At 35.0% G+C, this 21,128-nt stretch overlaps 1 protein-coding gene across 4 annotated transcripts in view; it reads right to left on the bottom strand.

The window, feature by feature from the left end:
• The window catches only part of DIAPH3 (diaphanous related formin 3), a 249,115-nt gene that overhangs the window by 126,110 nt on the left and 101,877 nt on the right, over positions 1–21,128 (bottom strand). For all 4 annotated transcript variants that reach the window (XM_075488665.1, XM_075488675.1, XM_075488656.1 and 1 more), the window contains 3 exons: positions 15,665–15,760; positions 14,624–14,718; positions 7,713–7,814 (listed from right to left, as the gene is read on the bottom strand). In XM_075488665.1, coding sequence (XP_075344780.1) covers positions 7,713–7,814; positions 14,624–14,718; positions 15,665–15,760 — 293 coding nt within the window. The remainder of the gene's footprint in view (positions 1–7,712; positions 7,815–14,623; positions 14,719–15,664; positions 15,761–21,128) is intronic.

The following is a 21,128-nucleotide window of genomic DNA, read 5'->3' as shown; positions in this document are numbered from 1 at the left end:
GCATAGTTCAGCACAAAAAGTGCAGTCAGGTAAATATTAGTTTTGTAGCTAACATACAATTGCCCAGGCCTGATTTAGAAATGTCAAACCAAAAATATGAGGTTAAAAAAAGGCTTTATTTGTAACAATGACTTCCAAATTCCAGTTATTTATTTCTCACTTGTTATTTAGTTAAAATATCTTCTTAAACTGGGATAAATCACCATTTAGTTAATACTTTTTATTTTTATTCTAAAAAAATTCTAAACTATTGCCTGACATCCCAACATTTATTTCTAATTTATTATTTCTGTGATTCCAACTCTTCTTTCACTAGAATACTCAAAAAACTTATAAGGTATGTGATGTGCATTTAATTATCATATTCTTACAATATTCAAAACCTTACCAGTGGTTTCTGACTCATTCCTTGACTGTGAGGACCAAAAAAAGGAAGAATGACAGACAAATTCGAAAAGGAATACAACAGTTCTCTAGTATTTTGTCATCTTGCTTGTGTGGTAGAAAGATACTTAATCACTGTACTTCAAGAACTCAATTTCTTCTTTGCCCAATAAATTTAAGCAAAATAGTTCAGTGTTTCAGTGCCTTTATCATATCTTATGCAAAAGACTCAAAGAAATAGGCTATATGGTATACCTTAGGTATAATGAAATCTTCTAGGGCAGGACAGGATTACATAAGAACAAAAGCCTTTGGAGAAAGATGTCTGAAACGCAAAGCATCATTGGTGATGACAAACATATTGGGTTTTGTTTCAGATGAAAGCCAAATATCCACCTGTACTCAGGAGCAAGGCTTGAACAGTGGTATAGCAATAGTTTGTCAATGAAAATCCATTAAACAGATTACTGCATTTAAAGTATTACTCATGATTAATAAATCTAACTAGTAACTATTATACCAACTTCACTGAAAACAAATGAGACTGCCATTACTAAATGATCTAATTTGGGGGTTGTACGAGATGATCTTTGGAGGTCCCTTCCAACCCAAACCATTCTATGATTCTCGTTACACATTGTTGATTTGATACGATTACAGAGACTACACCCAAAATTAGAAAAAAGAAAATTCTGTGAGCCAATACTTTTTTCTCAGTAGGAAAGAACTACCCGCAAAACAAATCAACATTGCTAAATGTTTTACATCCTAAAGCAACATAATACTTATACTGCCCACTGGAGACAGCATCGGGGGGGGGGGGGGGGGGGGAGAAAAAAAAAAACCCACCACCAAAAAAACCAGCCTTCTGTCAATAGTCACCTACCAAGATGACCATCTAGCTGAAACCCCATTCACCTCAGATGGGTCTCACATTGCAAGTGTGCTATCATATGACTACTCATTTCTAAACACAAAGATAGTCTTCATCATTAAAAAGCTTTATAGAATATATCGCTCAATATCAGTCACAATCAGTGAAACCTCCAAGAAAATAATATGAAGGTTAAATTACTTTAGGAGGAAGCTTATTGCACTGACTAAACCAAGTACAAAACATGAACTATAGTAAAACAAAATGCAATTGAATATTTAAATTTTGGCAAGCACAAGCATACTTCACCAAGAATTTGAGCAACAAAATACAGCATTCAAAAAACCATAAACTTAAGATAATACTGCGAAGCTAAGTTAAAGCGCTTAATGAGATGAACAGATTTAACACAGTTTTCATAAAATAGTTCATGGCTGCGCGCAAGCAAAAAATAAAACCCCAAAACCCAAACTCCACAGTAATAGGTGATAATATCTGTGTTCTGAGACATCAGCCTGGAGTAAGTGAAAGAAAGAACATACAGGAAAATAAAGTAGTTTATCTAAAGAAAACGTAAAGTCTGGAAGGGAAGATAAGGGTAATAAAGGATTTATTTTGTACTTATTGCTGAATGAACAAAAAACATAAAAGTGCAAAGTAACTTAAAAAGAAGAGGATAATTGCAGAAACCACAAAAGCAACCCACAGAGTCACCAAAAAAAAAACCCCAAACCACACTCATGACGGGAACCTGAACTGTTTAGAGTCATGCCCTCAATGTCTTTAAGCCAACAACAAAAGTTAATTAACTTTGGCTGAAGTAAAACATACAATACTGTAACAGTCACAGCATGCCAGTATCTCAGTAAGTGTCTAGCTGTTTCTTTCAGAGTATCAAATCTTGACTTTGCATTCAAAGCCAGAAGGATAAAAGAAGGTTTCCATTATAAATTTTTTTATTATCACACAAGTAGTAATTATCAGTTTATTCACTACTTAGGCTCTTCCTTGGGAGTCAAATAGTTTAGTCTTTCCCTTAAGCAAAATTTTAGAGCAAATTAACATGGGATCTCCAAATTCTCTGAAATACCATCGTTATAAGACACTGCTCACCTAAAAGATAAACCTGAAAGTCTTGTATTGCATGTTTAAGTTTAATTCTCTTCATTGAAAAGAATAGCAAAAAATGAAGCATAAAACAGCAATTTTAAGAAAAAAAACCCCTACAGCTATACTGAGAAGATTCATATTTGTGTCAACAACAGTTCTTAAAGAAATGAGTAGAAAATCTCAGCCCCCTCCCCAGACAGAATAAAACAAAAGATACAGGAGTGCCTGATGGAGATTGAAGAACCTTGATGAAAAGCAAATGTATAAGATTCCATATTCAGAGTAAAAAAGTGAGTTATTCAAAACTTCCCTCCTCCAAGAGAAATGAAAAATGTTTTCATGTTAAAAACTGATTGTAGCTTGTTTTCTGAAGTCAGCTCTACTAGATGCATAGAAGGTGTGACACTAGAAAAATTGTGCCTAATGATGGGGTTTGGCTTTGTTGAGGTTTTGTTAGTGCTTTGCGTGGAAAACTAGGGAAAGCATACACTTGCACTATTCAGTGGGAATCTGGTTGTTCCTTCAGAAAAGAAACTCTACCAACTTTTGACATGTAAGAACTCTTATTTAATACAATGTTTTTCTGAGTTATCACATTGCCTCAATTTTTTAAGACAAATTTATTAAATCAGTTGGGCCACATCCAGCAAAACTTGACCTATAGTGCTACTGGTCTAGCTCTTCTCATCAGACTGACAGTCCCATCTAACTGGATTAGTACATCTGAAAGAAATAACTATCAGTTAAAAATGTCTACCAAAAATGTTGCATCTTGTCAATCGATACGAGTCAATTGATGTCTTAAAACAGATCATTTCAAATTTATTTATACTTGAATACTACCAGGTTTCAAAAAGCACAGCAAAAGAACAGTGGAACGAAATGAATTATTGCTTAAGATTTAAGAAAATTGTGAATTAACTTGTAGGAGTTCTTTAAAATATATCCTCATTTACAAAATAACAAATAGGTAGTGCTGAAAGGGAAGTTATTAAAGGATTAATGTGACTGAACTAAGTAACATAAATGTGTGCAAGATTGTGTTCAGAAATTTTATTACTCATAACAACACATGCAGCAGAACAGAGTTAGACCATAGAATACTATATTGATACCAGGAAGGTTTGCTGGTTATTAAGCAGACACATTTTTGCTTGCCTACCAAAGTAACTTTTAGACAAAACTGATCAGAATAGCCAATTCTATAGTTGTACTAGCGAGGATACTGTTAGCATTACAGAAACAATAATATGGTATTAAAACCACTGCCAATAAATACTCAAATGCTACAGGAGTCTTTCTGAAAGAATTAAAACTACAGATTAGTCTTTAAAATACAAAATAACACTTGTTATGATGGTCTGATGACAGCAAAAATGAAAAGATAAACACTTTTTTCCCCCCAGAAGCCAAGTTTCTTTCCGAAGACATCTGATATTAACTATTAGAGGGCTCCTGATCGATTGGAAAACGTTGACACTCTAACTTTCAAATTTATTACTGTTGTTAGTATGTCCAATTGTAGTAAGATTGACATTTTTAAAGAGCAAAAGGCAGACTTGTCAGTTGAGTGAGGCTCAAATATGAAATAAAAATAGCAAAGCAAGCTTTAACCTATGCGGAATTAATTTTTAAATGTCTTTTTTCAAATCAATGTTTATTCTTGATAATAAAGTAAAAAATATGTTTACAACTTAACTTTATATTTTACTAATTCAATTAAAATGCATAAGTCTGCATGTAATTGTCCTTTATAAGTATTTCCTCAACAACTCAGTTATATACTTATTACTCTTGGAATGATTTGGCATAGTCAAATAGGTGTCTACTCAGCCAGTCCAGTTCACGGTCAAATTTACTGGTGTAAATCCATCTTTACTGGCATTTTGCCATAATTTGTCAGACTCAAATAAAGCTGCTGAAGTTTAGACATGGGCTTATCTCTGTCATCGTGGCAGACACAGTTTGAAACAAGGTTATCACAGACAAGCATCGTGTTCAGTCTACTTTATTCAGCACAGGACACTTGAATTTTTCTCAGTAAGACTGATACATATGAACCTCTCCTCTACATCAAAAATCTACCTTTTCAGTTTTCTAGTATTAAATTTTCTGGAAACCCATGAACTTTTATTATTATTGAACACAAGTGCAGCACTTATAGAGCTCAATTCCAGAACAGACTAGATTAATTTTTCTTTTGAAAATAAATTAAAAAAAAAGTTTGATGTTTACATAAGTTTTAAACATAAAAACCAAAATTGTTTACATAAAAAGGGTCCAATTCTGACAAGCACAGAAAGACTTGTCATCTGTGGCACCAAATAGCACAAGGAAAAAAAAAAAAAAAACCAAAACAAACAACAACAACAACAACAACAACAACAACCCCAACAGAAAATGGAGCTCGACAAAGTCTTTGTAAAATATTCCATTACTAGCTTTCTCCTCTTTTCCTGTGTTGCTTATCACAGTGTCATCTAAATGTCCGGGTCAGCCAGATTTATATTAAAAGACTACGGTAGAGGTAAAAATGCAAGAGATTGTTTTGCTTTCTTTATCATACTCACTCTTCCTAACCAGTTTTTCTTTTGCCCTTCCTGTTGTCCTTTCTGAACTCCTCTCCAAACATTTCAACTTCTAGATCAAATGAGCCAGGAACTCTACCAACAGCTTTTATTCATTACATAAGGAAATTTCATTCCTGGGGCACCACCCATCTCATATACTGATTGAGATATGGGCCTATGAAGAAACATTCTTAGGAAATGTATGTATTACAATATGCTACTAAAATTTTGAACATGTGAGACTCCAGACTAAACTTAGTACATCTGATTTCTAATTTAATCAGATTCTTTAATGGCATTTAAGATGAAGACTTACTTCAAGAACAAGAAGAAGTTTGGAGAATCTAACATAGCTGTTTCACCCTACAGCATTTGAAGAAATTTGCGGAGGGAAGATGAAAGTGAGACGAAGGAGCTAACTCTTATATCAGATAAGAAGCCTCCCATACCATAGATCTGGCTATATATTCCAAGGATGCCCATTTAGCATCTACTGTATATCAGTTGCAGTAGCAGTCCATGTTCAAGAAAGAGAAACAATACGTAAGTGAGAAAAATAAAACTTTCAAAGTCTAGAACTATGGAAATCTAAAGACAATTTGACAAATCAGAAGGTACAATTTAAGTAAACGTAAATTATTTTTTAAAATTACTGAAGTGATTCTTCAGGTGTTTGGAGGGTTTTTTTGGTCATGGTTTGTGTGGTTTTTTTTTTGTTTTTTTTTTAAGACATTAATATATTGATGCATCTTAACTTTACGTTGAATACTACAACTGAGTAAACAAATGTAGGAACTCACATCTATAAGATTACAGAATTAAACCAAAATTTCCACCTGGACTACTGATTCAAACATAATAATCATTACCACAGCTTCCTCCCAATTCTCATCACCAAAAGGTTAAATTCTGTTGGTCATGGTAGATTTCACTGCTAACCTGTTTCTCCCTTTCTAAAGCTCTGTAACATAAACTAGCTGAAAACAAACCTAAAACTTACCATTGTGAAACCTACCTTTGTGAAACTACTACTATTTTCTGAACTGAATAAACAAATACTATAAGAAAAGAAATGAAAAAGTAATAATTTCTCTGCCTTTAGACCTTTTATGTTCTTTGCAAGCAACAGAGGTGCTGAAAGCATTAGTTTCACATCTCATAAAACAATAAAATATGTTTTGACTGGATTTTTTTTGTTGATGGAGGATACTTCTTTTAAAGAATCTGAGACCTATTCAATGACCTTTTAGGTAAGTGGTGATAATGTAATCATATAAAATAAGGTTAAGATAGGGATGAACTACAAATAGATCCCTTGAATGTCTGATAAAACCTCAACAAGAAATAAAAAGCAAAAGATTTAATTAGCTTTTGTAACTAAGAAATTTGGACCAAGAGAAATTGATAATTTGGCTTCAATCAGAAAACTACATATGAAAATCTTGGAAAATAAATAAAAGTGTTAAAAACACTGGTGTTCTCCCTCTTTTTTTTCTTGCTCCCAGAGTGTAGTTAGAAGACTCCCAAGAACACAGAAGTCAGCATTACATTAGATGTACAATGACTGTTACTCTTGTTAAAGATGGATCGAAAATGAACAGCAGCAGCAGCTTTCAGCAAAAGCACCACTTCAGAACTAGTTTTGTTTTACAAGTACCTATACTCAAAGAAGACTGCCTGTGTCGCATCTGTAACTGGCACCAATTCAATGCAGTGGTGTTTCCTGACCAGACCAACATTCTTCAGTTGATTCAGAATAGTGATATCTGCTCTTATGTTCCATATCTGTACTCCAGCTATTCCAATATTAAGTACAGGTATTTGATATCCACATAGATAACAACCAACAGCAAGTGCCTACTGTTACAAAGACATGATACTCCTTTTCCTCAAGCCCACAGATACATCTAAAAGAATTATTTCCTCCCAGGGAAATCCTCCCAGATGAAACTAACAATGACCATCTTAGCTTGAAACGCTTGGAGTGGACAAAAAAAAAAAAATCAGATACTTACATAGATATATGCACCCAGGAGAAGAAATAGCCTTATTCTGTGTTTGTCTGGATGAAATCATTAACAATTATGAATTATGAGCTATGTAGAAATTATATCCAAACTATATTTCTACAAAAAGCATCAACTGCCAGCACTGCAGTAGCAGTATTTTCTTTTCTCTCTTCCAGTCCTCCTTTGCTAATTTAACCTGGGAAATATTATCAACGTATCTTCCCGCTGGAAATGCAAAAAGTGATGACAAGTAGTGTTGACAGAACATACTATAAAACATAGGAGGAAGGAGGCAGAATAGGTTAACATAGTGATAACTACAGTATTTTCTTCTCATTTACATGGAGAATAGAAAGAAAAACATAAGTGTAGAAAACTTCACTGAAAAAGTTAAGGTTTATTAATGCAAAGATAAGTAAAGCAAAACCATTTTAGCTATGGAAATTCAGCAATAGCTCCATATGTCCCAGTGAAACTTTGCCACAGAAAATACCACTAATTTTTTTTTTTTTTTTTTGTAAACTAAATTAATTTTTTACAGAAAGAGAATCCCAAATCATTCCAACAGTAATATTCCAACAATCAGGCCTTTCACGTCCATGCATATGTCCACCAAAAGTCTGATTAAAAGGCAGCACTTGTACTCTTCTTCCAGTCTGGAACCTCTTCATATTTAGGAAGCAGCTGGTATTGTTTCTATAATATTAAATTAAAACTATGTTTCATGAAAGGACAAAAACAAAGTGATAACAAAACAGAACTCACCACAACTCCAAACTGTTCCGGCTCAGACAAATTATTATACTCGCTCTTGAACTTGGACAATGCATTCAGTTGTTCTTGTTCAGGAAGATGTTTGATTAAATTCTATCAAGAAAAATAAAATAGGCTTAAAAATCTCAGATTCCATGTTGCTTTTATTATTATAGGCAAATGGTATGCATCATTACCATACACTCCAAAGACAACACACCTCCCTGAAGACAATAGAACGTAAATAGGCAACACACAAATTAACGTAACTGAGACTGTAAAAAGCAAGTGATTAAATACTGCTAGCTAGCACCTTTTGCTGATTCTACAAACATTTTTGTAGTCTTCTTTTAAACATAATTTTTAAAGAAAGAATATGCTTGACAGGCACTATGCAAACAGAACACTAAGCAGCAAACAGAATAAGAACTTCAAGTGTAACATATCCAACTAAAGGATAGCAAGAATTATTAATGTTAGACAAAAAGGTTTTTTTAAAATGGATAATTCATTTTCTAGTGTTTCAAAACAAAAGCTTAAACCCATTAGACACTACTTAGCCTGAAAACTTGCCAGAAGTAGGAATTCAGAGGTGGGACTCAGGTTCAACCGAATTCAGAAGTCCCTATGGGGAGCATGGACACTTACACAAGTGAATGTCTTGTGAACACCAGTAAGGGAATTTAAACATGTCACCTTCATCTGATCATCTCTCTTCTGAGAGATCATGTCTCTTTCTTCTACCCTAGGGTCCCTCTATAGCCTGCTGTCTTTCTCAACTTACGACTCTTGCGTTCTTGGTTACACAGTGGCTAAGCTTCCATCATAGTAAGAAAACAAGAGAGAGATGGTGTTCTTTCTTAAAACACTCTCTGGTCTACTGATAAGATCACTCTTCTGAACTGAAATAAAGATTCAGTCTGAAGACTCTTGAGAGTCTTCAGACTCCCTGGAGCTTCCTGAACACTTAAGACACCTATATTTACATATAGACACCTACAGTTAGGCACCTGAATCCCATTCTAATTACAATCAGCTAGGTTGGCTAAAAATGGCTATTCTGAGGTTCTGGAAGTAGACAGCTTCCCAAACATTTAATTATGGTATATAATTTGAGTCAGTAGCTCAGTTCTGTCCCTTCCCAAGATGACTACTACAACTACTAGGCAATAGTTAGGGTCCCTCCATAGCCTGCTCTCTTTCTCAACTTATGACTCTTGTGTTCCTGGTTACACAGTGGCTAAGCTTCCATCATAGTAAGAAAACAAGAGAGAGCGGGTGTTCTTTCTTAAAACACTCTCTGATCTAGTGATAAGATCACTCTTCTGAACTGAAATAAAGATTCAATCCTTCTAACACTGAATCAGGTCTAGCAAACACAGCTATCCCACTACCTACTACCATATTTCAAGAAAGGATCAGAAAGACTAACTCTAGCATTTCCCCATTACTCAACAGAAAACGCAGACACTTCGGTTAAGTCAAAGTCTGCTTTATTACTCTGCAAGTAAATAGCTTTGATGATATACAGCCAACTGAAAGGAATTTACTTAAGTTAGTGAACAGGATCTCCATCTGAAAGCCTTAAGAAAAACCCTAATTTTATCCACAAAAGATCCTAATTTCTTCTTCTACAGGAAATTCAGCCAGTTAGGATATACAAATTATCTCTCTGGGGCCAGACAGATAAACAGTCATAGCTATGCTTTTCTTAACATAATTCCCTAATTTAAGAAAAAAGAATTCAACTCTTGAACTAGTACCCCAAAAATACCCCTAAACCAGTAGTCAAACCCGTGGCTCTATGCTATCTTCAGAACGTGTATTAGCTAGTTCAAAGCTAGCCCCAGGTGTTTATTCAAGTTGCAATACCACCCTTGGACTGCAGTATAGATATTCTTCTTGTTAAAGTATGAAAATACTAGATCTGTAACTAAAGAACAGATGTATCCAAAGTGTTGAAGTTTTTAAAAAGCAGCTTGAATATTTTGTTTAATACTACTTCTTTGAATTTTTTATAACTCAATCTCTTAGCTCTTGTAACAATTGTCATTTTATGGTAATTTAGCATTTATCAATCCTTTTTTCTAATGGATAAAAAGACCTAGATAGTCCTTTATCACTGTTTTGTTTTAGTGTAAAAATGGTTACTATTTTGAGAACTGAAACCCTACTTTGATTTTAAGGACTACAATAAGTAATTTGTTTTACAATATTTTGTGATATCCAAAGTAAGGACAAAATAGTTTATCAAGAAAGTAAAGTCAGCAAATAAGAAAAGCTAGACTTACAAGCAAAGGTCTAAATAAACCAAAGGAAGAGTAAATGATAGTTAAAGAGTAGACTGCTTCAACAGACTGTCCATGCTCAGACAAGGATTTTGGTAGGAAAAAAAGAGAACTATTAAAAATGCATGAATGATGATGCTTAAAATAATAACGCAAACTTAAATACTATGGACCTTGATTTGGACATGGTCAGACTGACTTTCAGCATGAAGAATTTATGACAGTAGTCATATATATCCTTAACATTATTACATTTGGAAAACATTTTTGTAAAAAAGACTACATTTATTAATTATGGATTAAGATATCCAGCACTAAATCAGTAACACTGAGCAAAAATGAAAGGGTACGGAGTGTAAAAAGATACATTTTAAAATAGAAATTCTTAACCCACTTATTTCTTGTTGTGATATACAACATCTATATATCATCAGCTCTAGATATACTACAGTTCCTTAATCTTTACTGAGATTATAATGTTATTGTATGATGCTAAAATAATTTTCACATGTAGAAAAACTGACTGCAAAACTTTTGAAAAAGAGAAACAGTCAAGCGTTGTATGAATGTTTTCAATATTGAGCATCAGAAAAAAAAATGAAGCAGCAGCTGATATCAAAGCAGCTTTATGGTATTCAGATAAAGCTTTTGAACTGCTAGAGATGAATCACATTTTGAATACCAAACAGAGAATAAGCAGGAGGAAGAATTTTGACTAAGTCACAAGAAACATTCCAATAATTAGTCAATGACTATTTAGATTACAACATGACTTTTGGAGTTTTTACATCTTTAAGAACTAGGTTTAATTTCTAACTGGAGAAGGGAGAGGGAGGGGAAGAAAGAGAGAGAGACAGGGGGAGAGAGAGGGGCAAGGGGGGATAAATTTTAATTCTTAAGCATAACAAAAAAGTAGGATTAAGGACAAATTTCCAACTTCAGGAACTGTGACATTAGGATACACTGAACAATATTTACAGCTAGACAGAAAAAATTGATGAATGCAAGAAATTTCTAGAAAGAAGTACCATAATATCTAGGGTACCTTATATAAACAAATAAAAATAGCCATATGCTTGCAAAACTTTGTATGCTTTTGCTCTTCTCAGAATCATGAAATAACAAAGGACTACATTTTCATAGCGTGACAATAACCCATACTTGTGAGGTTTTTAAAGGCAGGAAGAGAGACATAGATGGATAGTTAAATTTATTTAGTAACCTAAGCATACGTGAAGGCAGATACCAAATTTTTAAAGCAATGAGGCACATTATTCTACCACTTCCAAAGGAAGATGGGTGTCTTAAGTGCTTTTTCAAGTTTAAACTTAGATGGTCCCCTTTTCAAAGTTATTACAGGGTTGTTTTACCCAGAAACAAGAAACTCGGATGAAACAATTCGATAAAAATGATTACATCCAAATTTGCAAAGTAAATTTGGAGTCTAAGTTCTACTGAATTTTCCATTCGATTTAGGCCTGCAAGTGTTTAATCACTTTGCAAAAAAATGCAATCTATACTCTTGAATCATTTATATGCTTAAAAAACTCCCATATGTGGGACCTGCCATCCTCTAGCAATATGCCTTGTTATATATATCACTGTGTTCATACAGGATACTGTGAGCATTATCACTTGTATTCTGCTACACTGACTTTCACTCAATCACAGCAGCTGCTAACATCACGGTCCTCTTGTAGGACATTATTCCTCACCTCACGTTTGGCTCTTCAACTTCTCTTATCCTTTTCTTAAATAAAATTTTTCCCTGCCCTCCAAAAGCAAAACACAAAAAGACTCAAACATTGTCAAAAATACTTTAGACTCAGTTCTGATGCCAAGAACTCTATAGAGACGTTACTGGATACACTGACTTTCAATATACTCTACTGTTAATGCCAATTAAAAGAGTCACAAGATTATCAGCATAGTATCAAAAAAGCATCTCCTATTATTGTTAACTATGCCTATTGCATACAGAATAAAGTGGGGCTAGGTTGTGTTAGCTGTTTTCAATACACAGAAAAGTAGGCATTCTTTTCTGGTATATACCAAGGTATATACCACTGAAATGGAAATAATAGTCCACAGAAGAAATTAAAAAGAAAAAAAAAAGTAAACAATTTTAAATGAAAGTAAAGTTTTTCTTCTTAGCTTATTGCAACTGATGGACTGTTTACCACATCTTCACATAAAAGTATGCCATTAATTAATTACCCTTAGTGGTTTGATGATCTTTTTCCCCAGAGCCTAGATCAAAAAAAATGTTTTGCCTTAAGTAATACATATAGAAATTATGAAGATGACAGTTTTTCATAATTTTGATATATAATATTTATTTAGTATATAAAGGTTGCTTCATGATATTGTTGAGGACCTAATTTCGTTAACAAGCTAAATTTTCACTGTTGAAAAACAGTGCTAAGGTCAAATAGCATGAGAGTGAGTCTCAGAACAAGCATGGACTGAGAGTTCAGGCTGAACATAACAGCATAGCATATTCCATCTCTCAGCTTTTCATGCTATTTTAGAGAATTTCAACTATTATTCCAAATAAAATAAAATGAAGATACACTTCATGCATCTTTTGAGCATGAAGAAAACCTTGGGGAAAAAAAAACGTTATGTAAGTGCAAACTAGAATCAACAAACAGCTTAGAGGTGTAAACTGCTCTGTTCATCCTAATAACCTTAAAGTAATAGTTTCAGTGCCAATATTAACTGCATCATTGAACGAAAGAAAGAGAATTATACAATGATTATATATACTGTCACTGGAGATGACAACTCATGTTTGTTCCTTCAAATATTTCTTAAGAGAAACATCTCATTCTTCAAATCAATCATTAGAAAAGCTCATTTTAAAGTAAAGTGAGGTCCAAATAGCTCAACAGAGTCTAGAGATCTTTGAAATCCAAGTGACAAGAAGTGAGGGCCAAACTGCATGCAAGAAGAAAAGGAGCATGCTGAACATTGTACAGCCTCCTCAGTAGGACCTTATTTTGACATTCCAGTATGGTGGAAAATTATTTTGCAAGCAAAGCACACAAATATAAATTTGCCTTGTTTTGACCTTTGAATACAAATTGCTATGTGTTGCAGTACAAGTCACAGATTTGAATCTCAAAGAATCTTAATGATACAACTCTCTCTATTACCTGTATTATTTCTTCACTAATCAATATTCCTGCAAAAAGCATAAGTTTCTAAAAATCTAACTTTTCCTTTCTTGGATGTTTCAGCAGGGACTGGTACCCCTGTCTCTAACACATTTTCAGGTATGCTGTGGAGATCAGCTATCTAAACCCTCTGTAAGTGAAACCTATGCCACATTACTAGTGGATTGATAATAACTATGATTTGACATTTATGAGCCATAACAGCAAAAATTTGAAGTTCATCAGAGTATGTAGGAATCCTGCCCAAAAGACAGACAATCTTGGTCTAAGGACATATCTTTGCAAATCTAATGGATGCCCATCAAGGTGACTGGGGAACATGGCACACGACAGGCAAGGAGAGGTTGAGAGAAGTGGGTTTGTTGAACTGTAAGAAAACAAGCCTCAAGGGAACTTAATGTGGTCTTCAGGTAACCAACTGGAGGGTACAGAGAAGATGCAATTAGGTTCTTCTTGGAGGTGTGCAGCAGAAAGCCAAGGTCAAGAGTTGCAACAATGAAAATTCCAGTTAGATAAACAAGAAAAAGTTTTTCACCACGAGGGTAGTTCAACACTGGAAAAGGTGTCCAGAAAGGCTATGGAGTCTCCAGCCTTGGAGACATTAAAAATTTATGGGAAAAGGCTCTGAGCAACCTGCTCTAGTTGACCTGACTTTCAGCAGAGGCTTGGATCAAATGACCTCCAGACATCCCTTCCAAATTATTTTTCCCATAGTTCTAAAATGAAGTATTTGTATTTAAATTATTTTATGAAATTCTTCAACTTATCAACCTTTAAATAACACTGTGCATAGAAGAACAGGAGGAACTTCCAGTTTCTTTTGTCTCCACACAGAATCATACTGATCTTGTGCTTTGAATAAAATAATATGGAAAGGAAAAACACTATCCTAATAAATTCTAGGGAAGAAAAGTGGTCACTGTGGATGCCCTAAGGCAAGATCCTGGATTCTATCAGCTCTAACAGGACAGGGGAAAAAAGAACCCAAACAAACAGGAAAAAAAAAAAAAAACAACCAAAAAAAACCCCCAAAACAAACAAAGAAACAAAATTAAAAAAAAAAACAAAAAAAACCCAAACTTTTTTCCATCTAGTTTTTGACCAGAACAACAGATTTGTGCATATAAGACAGAGGTAGAAACAAATTAAAAAAAAAATTAGTAACTAGGGCAGAAACAGAATATTATATGCTGTTTGAATACATACCAAAGAAAAATCTCAATCTAGGTGTGGACAATATGAATGCAGAAAATAGAGCATATAAGTTCAGCTGCTTTCATAAAAAAAAATTAGCTTTACAAATATAAAAAACCTACAGTTCACAGAAAAAAAAAAAAAGATTCTTGCAGTGATTTATTAGCCAAAAGTTTATGTTAAGAGGCTTTTTAGCTACAGGTTGCTATTTAATGAGAAGCTTACCCTGAAATATTGGGATTTAAAGTATCATTTTCCTTACCTGAATCATGGACTCTGACAGCTGTGTTTCATCTACTTCCAATATCATCATTTTGATTTCCTCATAAGGCACTCGAAAAGAGCCAAGGAAAATTGCTAAAACAAAGATTCAACACATAATGAAGACAGCAAGACAACAACAATCTTTTATTTACTTACAAAACACCAGTTAAACAGGCTATAACATCTACAGGTTAACAAACACTATGCAAAGTAATACAGATAAGAGGTAACAATTTCAAGTGTATTTTTAATTACTGTTCTCCTACAGTTCCAGCTTTCTCCACCATTTGTTATGCACAACATCCAGCATCAGAGAAGACCTCCATAAGCAGGCAGTGACAAGTCTACTCTGCAGGATAATCATTGCCATTACAGTATTTAGTGCTGAGGTGACAACTACAATCTCTTTTCAATGGTCTTGTCACAGCTTTCTCATAAAAAAGCACCATGAGAAAACAAAACCATATAAACAGTTAAAAAACAAGATGCTCTTATAAAAACTGTTTATTCATTTAATGTAATCCAATAATTTCCTATTTTCTCTCTGCCAGCATTTAGGAGCCTATTATTTATAGAATTCCTCTCCGCCAAAACTTTATCATCTTTATTTGCATATTATTGCATAATACTGAGTATTGCCTATTTCTATAAAGTACATGAGAGATGACCAGACATCTTGTAGACATGATTGTCTTTTCTGCTGGGGGGAAGAGGGCAGGCAGTATTCCTTCATGAACATGTTAAAAATATAGATAGATAATTACATATATAGCTATATGCTTGTACTTCAAAATATACAGAAGAGAATAATTTCAGTCTTAAACAAGGGATAACCTTGACCTGTTTTCTGGGTCTTTTTAAACATGTTTCAGTTGCATCAACTCACATGTTTGGGCTTAACACCAATTACTGCACATATGCACATATTCTCACATGCTTTAAACAAAAAGTGGTTACGAGGCAGTCAGACAAGAGAGAAAGACACTTCTATGGAATATTTATATAACATTACTTCGTCATAAAAACAGAATCTACTTACACAGATTCTGTGCAATCTTTGGGTCCAAAACTTTTAATTCTTTGATTCGTTTTTTAATGGATTTCTTTTCTTCAAAATCCTCCTCCTCTTTTTTTACTGCCAAAGTAAGCACAAATACACTCATTGTTAACTCTTAATATTTACAGCAATCATTAATTAATTCAGAAAACATATTTGCTATCAAGCATAGTCAGTTCACAAAGAAAAGAACGTATCGCAGAACATACAGACAAAAAAATACAGAGGTTTTGCATTTATTGCTTGTATTCTCAAAATTTTTGCTCTTCAGTCAAATTTGTCAGCATGCTAGCCTTCTGGAACAAGATTTTTTTTTTAATGTATAGAAACAGAGTAAAGATGCTAATGTCAATTGAACAAATGGTCTGAGGTCATGAAAGTCATACTTAAAATACCATGCAACATACTTCAGTCAGCCTGGCCAGGTTAATATTCTGAATTGGATTTTAACAATAACGAATCTTAAAGAAGATATGTCAATATGTCTCAACATTGAGCAATAAAGAACCAACCCAAAATTTAAGTATTTTTGTGACAGCTTTTGTCTAAATATATACACCAAAATCACTCACTATATATCAAAGACCACTGGGTCATTAAAAAATTAACATTACCTTAGAACATAAATGAGTATATACCTACTTTCCTTATCTCCTCCAAAAAGATGTATTTTTAAATATATGATGTAATCACCTTATTATAAAATACCACAAAGACAAAGTGATTATGTAAATGTACATTAACATTGCTGGAATTTTTAGCTTATTCTTTCTTTTCAGAAAATAATTCACACAAATAGGATCTCCCGAATGCATTATGTAAGCTGAATTTGTTTCTCATTATTCATACATTGTCATAAGAATTTCACTTAAAGTAACAGCATAGGCTTGATAATGTATTAGTAGGAACCATTCCAATTATTATGCAAACAAACAAAAAAGACCAAAACCACACAAATCTTTCCTTAAATCCAATCTGGTTGCCCTTTTTTATTTTCTTCCCTTTATTTTTTTTCCTTCTCTCCCCCCCCCCAGCACAAATCTTTACCGTCAAATGTTATCCACCCAATGTATTACTGTTGTTTATCTAATTCTCTATTTCAAAAATGAAATTAGTTTCCAGGCTTTTACAGCATGATTGTTCCAAATTTAGTTATACGTTTCAAATATTTGAGAGTAGAAAATATGTTGTAATAAAAGTATATGATACTGACTTCAGAAGGAGATGGATCTAGATGAGAAGTCTTGTCAAGAAGATATAGGATTAAAATTTCTAGCTCATTGATGATTCTTCACAAAACCATCAGGAATTATCAGGAGGCTTTCCTTAAGTTGAAATTACTTCCGTAAATTTCGAGAGAGATCTTTGAGAGCTATGTCAGGCTGGACAGGCTCTGAGCAATGTGATCTAGTTGAAGATGTCCCTGCTCATTGCAGGGGGAGTTGGAGTAGGTGACCTTTAAAGGTCCCGTCCAACCCAAACTATTCTATGATTCTTAAAAAATGTTTTTCTAAGCACAATAAATTTTGCCTAGGATTGGGACATGGACTACATGACCTCTTGAGGTCTTTGAGCTTTGTTGTCTAGGATACTACCAAAGAGGTAAGGACTTAAAGACCTCACATAGGGATGGAAGGAACTGCATTCTAATCCCTTCCGAGTTGGTGGAGACACAAATTTGAATCATCTCCCAAACCACTTTTAATACTCTACACTTGCTAGGCAGTATGATGCTCCTCTTGAGGACATGCCACAGCACAGAAAAGAACCTGGTATTCTGAAAAATGAAATTACCGAGCTAAGACATAAAGCAGTCCTTGGAAGAAGGACCGATAGCCAGGGTCCCGGCAAATGGTTTACAAAGCCACAATCCTCTTCTTTTATCTTTCTCCCCATCCTACCCACAACAACCAGCTGGCCTTGCATTTCTTTTAGCACAGATTTAATAGAAAGTTTAGAATTCTCCTGTCCCAGGAAAAATAACACACTCCACTTACTGCGCATGTGAAAGCAAAAGAAGTAGGTTTTAACCACCAATGTGAGACCTCAATACCCCATGTTCAAAAGGAACACAATGACATTTGAGCTGCTGGATAAAAAGGAGGTTACCACTAAAGCTTCATTTTTTTCTGGTTATGCTTTAAGAGGAGCCCCTACTGAACCCAGAAGGGCATGTCAGGGGCTACGGATCTCAGGATCATGCAACTGTTTTCTCCTGCAGTTACACACCTTAACGGACCTCTCAATTTTTTTATTTGCTACATGCTGAGAACAGTCACTCTTAAAAGATCATTTTGAGTTGCCTGTCTTATCAGTGCTAGAATTGCAGATTTCACTAGAAGACCTGGGCATCTCTGTAGCACAGGTTCCATGCCACCTTCATGCCTTACTCATCTGAATCATAGTGAAAATACAGTAATGGCTGTATTTATGGCTACCTTGGAACTCTGCAAATCACCATTTTACAGGAAACAAAGTAATTTCCTTAACAGTCACAATAAAAAAAATGAAATTATCTGAATTTATTAATTTACTTAAACTTGCCCTGACAGCCTTGAACTAGATACTAATAGGGGCTGAAATGGAAAAAAATACACATATGTTTGCCTTTTCCAGCACTAGAAAGCAATATTTATGCATTACAAGTCTTACAACAGAGATAATACACAGATACACAAAGATACAAAAAAAATCAGCAGTTAAACATGCACTATTTTAACTCCCAACTTTCAAATCAAGAAATAATTCTGCAAATGAACTGGCTAATTCCCTCTGGGATTTTCACCCAGGAGAGGGTTACGCACAATGTTACAGCAATACTTAAAGCATCCCAACCCTAAGGAAAAATGTATAAGCACAGAACATACTTACTCTAGGAACTCATGCAGGAATTGTATGCAGAGTTATACAATTATGTGACTAACTAAATTACTGCAAACTTACGTGATACTTCTTCAGGAGAATTCAGGTCACATCCTTATGTAGTTGGCAGCAATAAGAAGCAGACGATACATATTACTCATATTCCCTATTGGAAATGTTGCATTTTCCAATGAAAACTCTGATACCTACTACCGCCTCGAGAAATTTTTACCTCATTTGCTGATTAACTTATAAGGGAGCAAAAAAAACCAAGAGGCAAAACTATTATCTATTTCCAACAAGAAAAAAGGGGAAAAGTCCACTGAGGGGCAGGGGGGGAAATGAATAGAAAGGTCTGAACAGGTGAAGTAAATATCTAGACTTACAGGAAATCAAAGATAATAAACAATTAGATTTTTATTTGGGGAGGTCACTGGAGCAGGGAGCAAAGTATACAGAGGATAGAAAATGGGAAACATCTGCTTACACTGGAAAAAGAGAAAGCAGCCCAGTGAGAGTGGGGAGCTGCTGTAGAAAGGAGGTGACTATGGAGGGAAATAGATGTAAGATGTTGTCATGCTAACTAGAGAAGAATGAAACCAGGGGATCTCAAAATGCACACAGACAGATCTCACGGCTCCAGAATTTGGACCATCATATTAAACCATTAACTTTTTCAAAATCACCTGTCTTATTTCAGGTATTATACAACTAAAAAGGGATGTTACATACGAAGAACCGCACATCCTTTTAAGTTCTGTCTACATGCTACATCTATCACATGAGGGGCATATACACAGCCCCAGCATCTGAACTGGATAATTTTTAGTCAGTAGTACTGCACCTGATGCTCCAACTGCTCTGCCCTCTCAGGCTAGGAAACAAAGTGCTAGAGCACTTTGAAACACACAGAATTAATCTCACACCCTTCACGGTTCCTCTTATCTCCACAATCCCACATCCTTATTAACATGACTCCAAAATTAACAGATGTAGTTGCCAGTGTACAGATGGACAAATACGTCAAAGGAGTTTTAGCTATTGGAAAGACTGCTTTTACTGTCTACTTCAAACATGCATCCATATACAAATTCAACTGTAGTCAACTACCTCCACCTGTGGCAATGATCTGACTGAAATCAGAGACCTGAAGGGAGTGGTGACAGGACTGTTGTACAAATATAACATCACAGTTGGAAGCCCACAGAAGAGCATTTCATAAAAATGTGGATTGAATCCTATGTAGCTACTCTGCAGATCTTTGAAGAACAACATTCTTGATAGTCACCACTGAAATAACCTGTACATTCATGAATTGCTATCCACTATTTCCATTTCTGCCACGGGTCTTGATACAATCTGCTACCCACAATCTTTGTGTAAGAAAAATCATGTCTGTGCATCTGTATGCTAAAGAAAAAAAAGATCTTGTAAAATACATCATCCTACTGAATAAAAACAAAATACCCTTGAAATACAGGCTTCAAAAGGAACATGCAGATCCGAACATTTATTTTTAAAAGTCTGAATTCCTAGTTCAGATGAAACTTCAAAACTACATTACACAGAAATCTACAGAACACTCAATTGAGTTATTTGTCACTAAGTAACAGAGCGTACAGAAAGTTATACAAGACCTTACACCTTTCCTACCCTCTTAGCTAAGGCAACAGTCACCTTGCAGTCTGTCTTCACCAAAAATTGAAAGAACAAGCCTGGGGTCACAGGCTCAAAGGATGTACCAATTCCGAGTCTCATTATGAAAGTAGATGCCTACCTCATCTGTTTAGAAGTCTAACTCTTAGAAGTAAATGATAGCTTGTGCCCAATATAGTAGGATATTCAACTGAAAGACCTGCATTCTTTATCTCCAAAAAGTTTTCTGGAATCAAAGGAATAGATCTTTAATAGAAGATGAAGTTGTAGCTAAACAACAAATGCTGCAAAAGTTCTTGGTTATTCAAAGCAAAAACGTGGAATAACTTGCTACAAATCACAGAATGATTGAGGTTGGGAGGGACCTCTGGAGGTCATCTGGTTCAGCCCCCCCTTGCTCAATCAGGGCCACCTACAGCCAGGTGCCCAGGACTGTGTTCAGGTGGCTTTTGAATATCTCCAAGGATGGAGAGAGAGTCCACAGCCTCTGTGGGCAACCTGTGCCAGTGCTCAGTCACACTTACAGAAAAAAAAAAAAAAGTGTTACCTGATGTTCAGGAGGAACTTCCTGTGTTTCCATTTGTGCCCATTGCCTCTGGCCCTGTCATTGGTCACCACTGAAAAGCGCTTGGCTCCATCCTCTTTGCACTCTCCCTTCAGGTGTTTATATACACTGAGAAGATCCCCCGAGTCTTCTCTTCTGCATGCTAAACAGCCCCAGCTCTCTCAGCCTTTCCTCATAGAAGAGATGTTCCCATCCCTTCATCATCTTCATAACCCTTTGTTGGACTTTCCTTAGTACGTTCATGTCTCTCTTTTACTGGGGAGCCCCAAACTGGACACAGCACTCCAGGTGTGTCCTCACCAGTGTTGAAATCAAAGGCCTGACAAGGAATACATGTCTTTTGGCTGACAGAACACAGTCTTT

This window comes from Mycteria americana, chromosome 1 (genome assembly GCF_035582795.1).
Source record: "Mycteria americana isolate JAX WOST 10 ecotype Jacksonville Zoo and Gardens chromosome 1, USCA_MyAme_1.0, whole genome shotgun sequence".
Taxonomy (NCBI): domain Eukaryota; kingdom Metazoa; phylum Chordata; class Aves; order Ciconiiformes; family Ciconiidae; genus Mycteria; species Mycteria americana.
The sequence above is the reverse complement of the archived record's forward strand: the minus strand, read 5'-3'. Positions and strand labels throughout refer to the sequence as shown.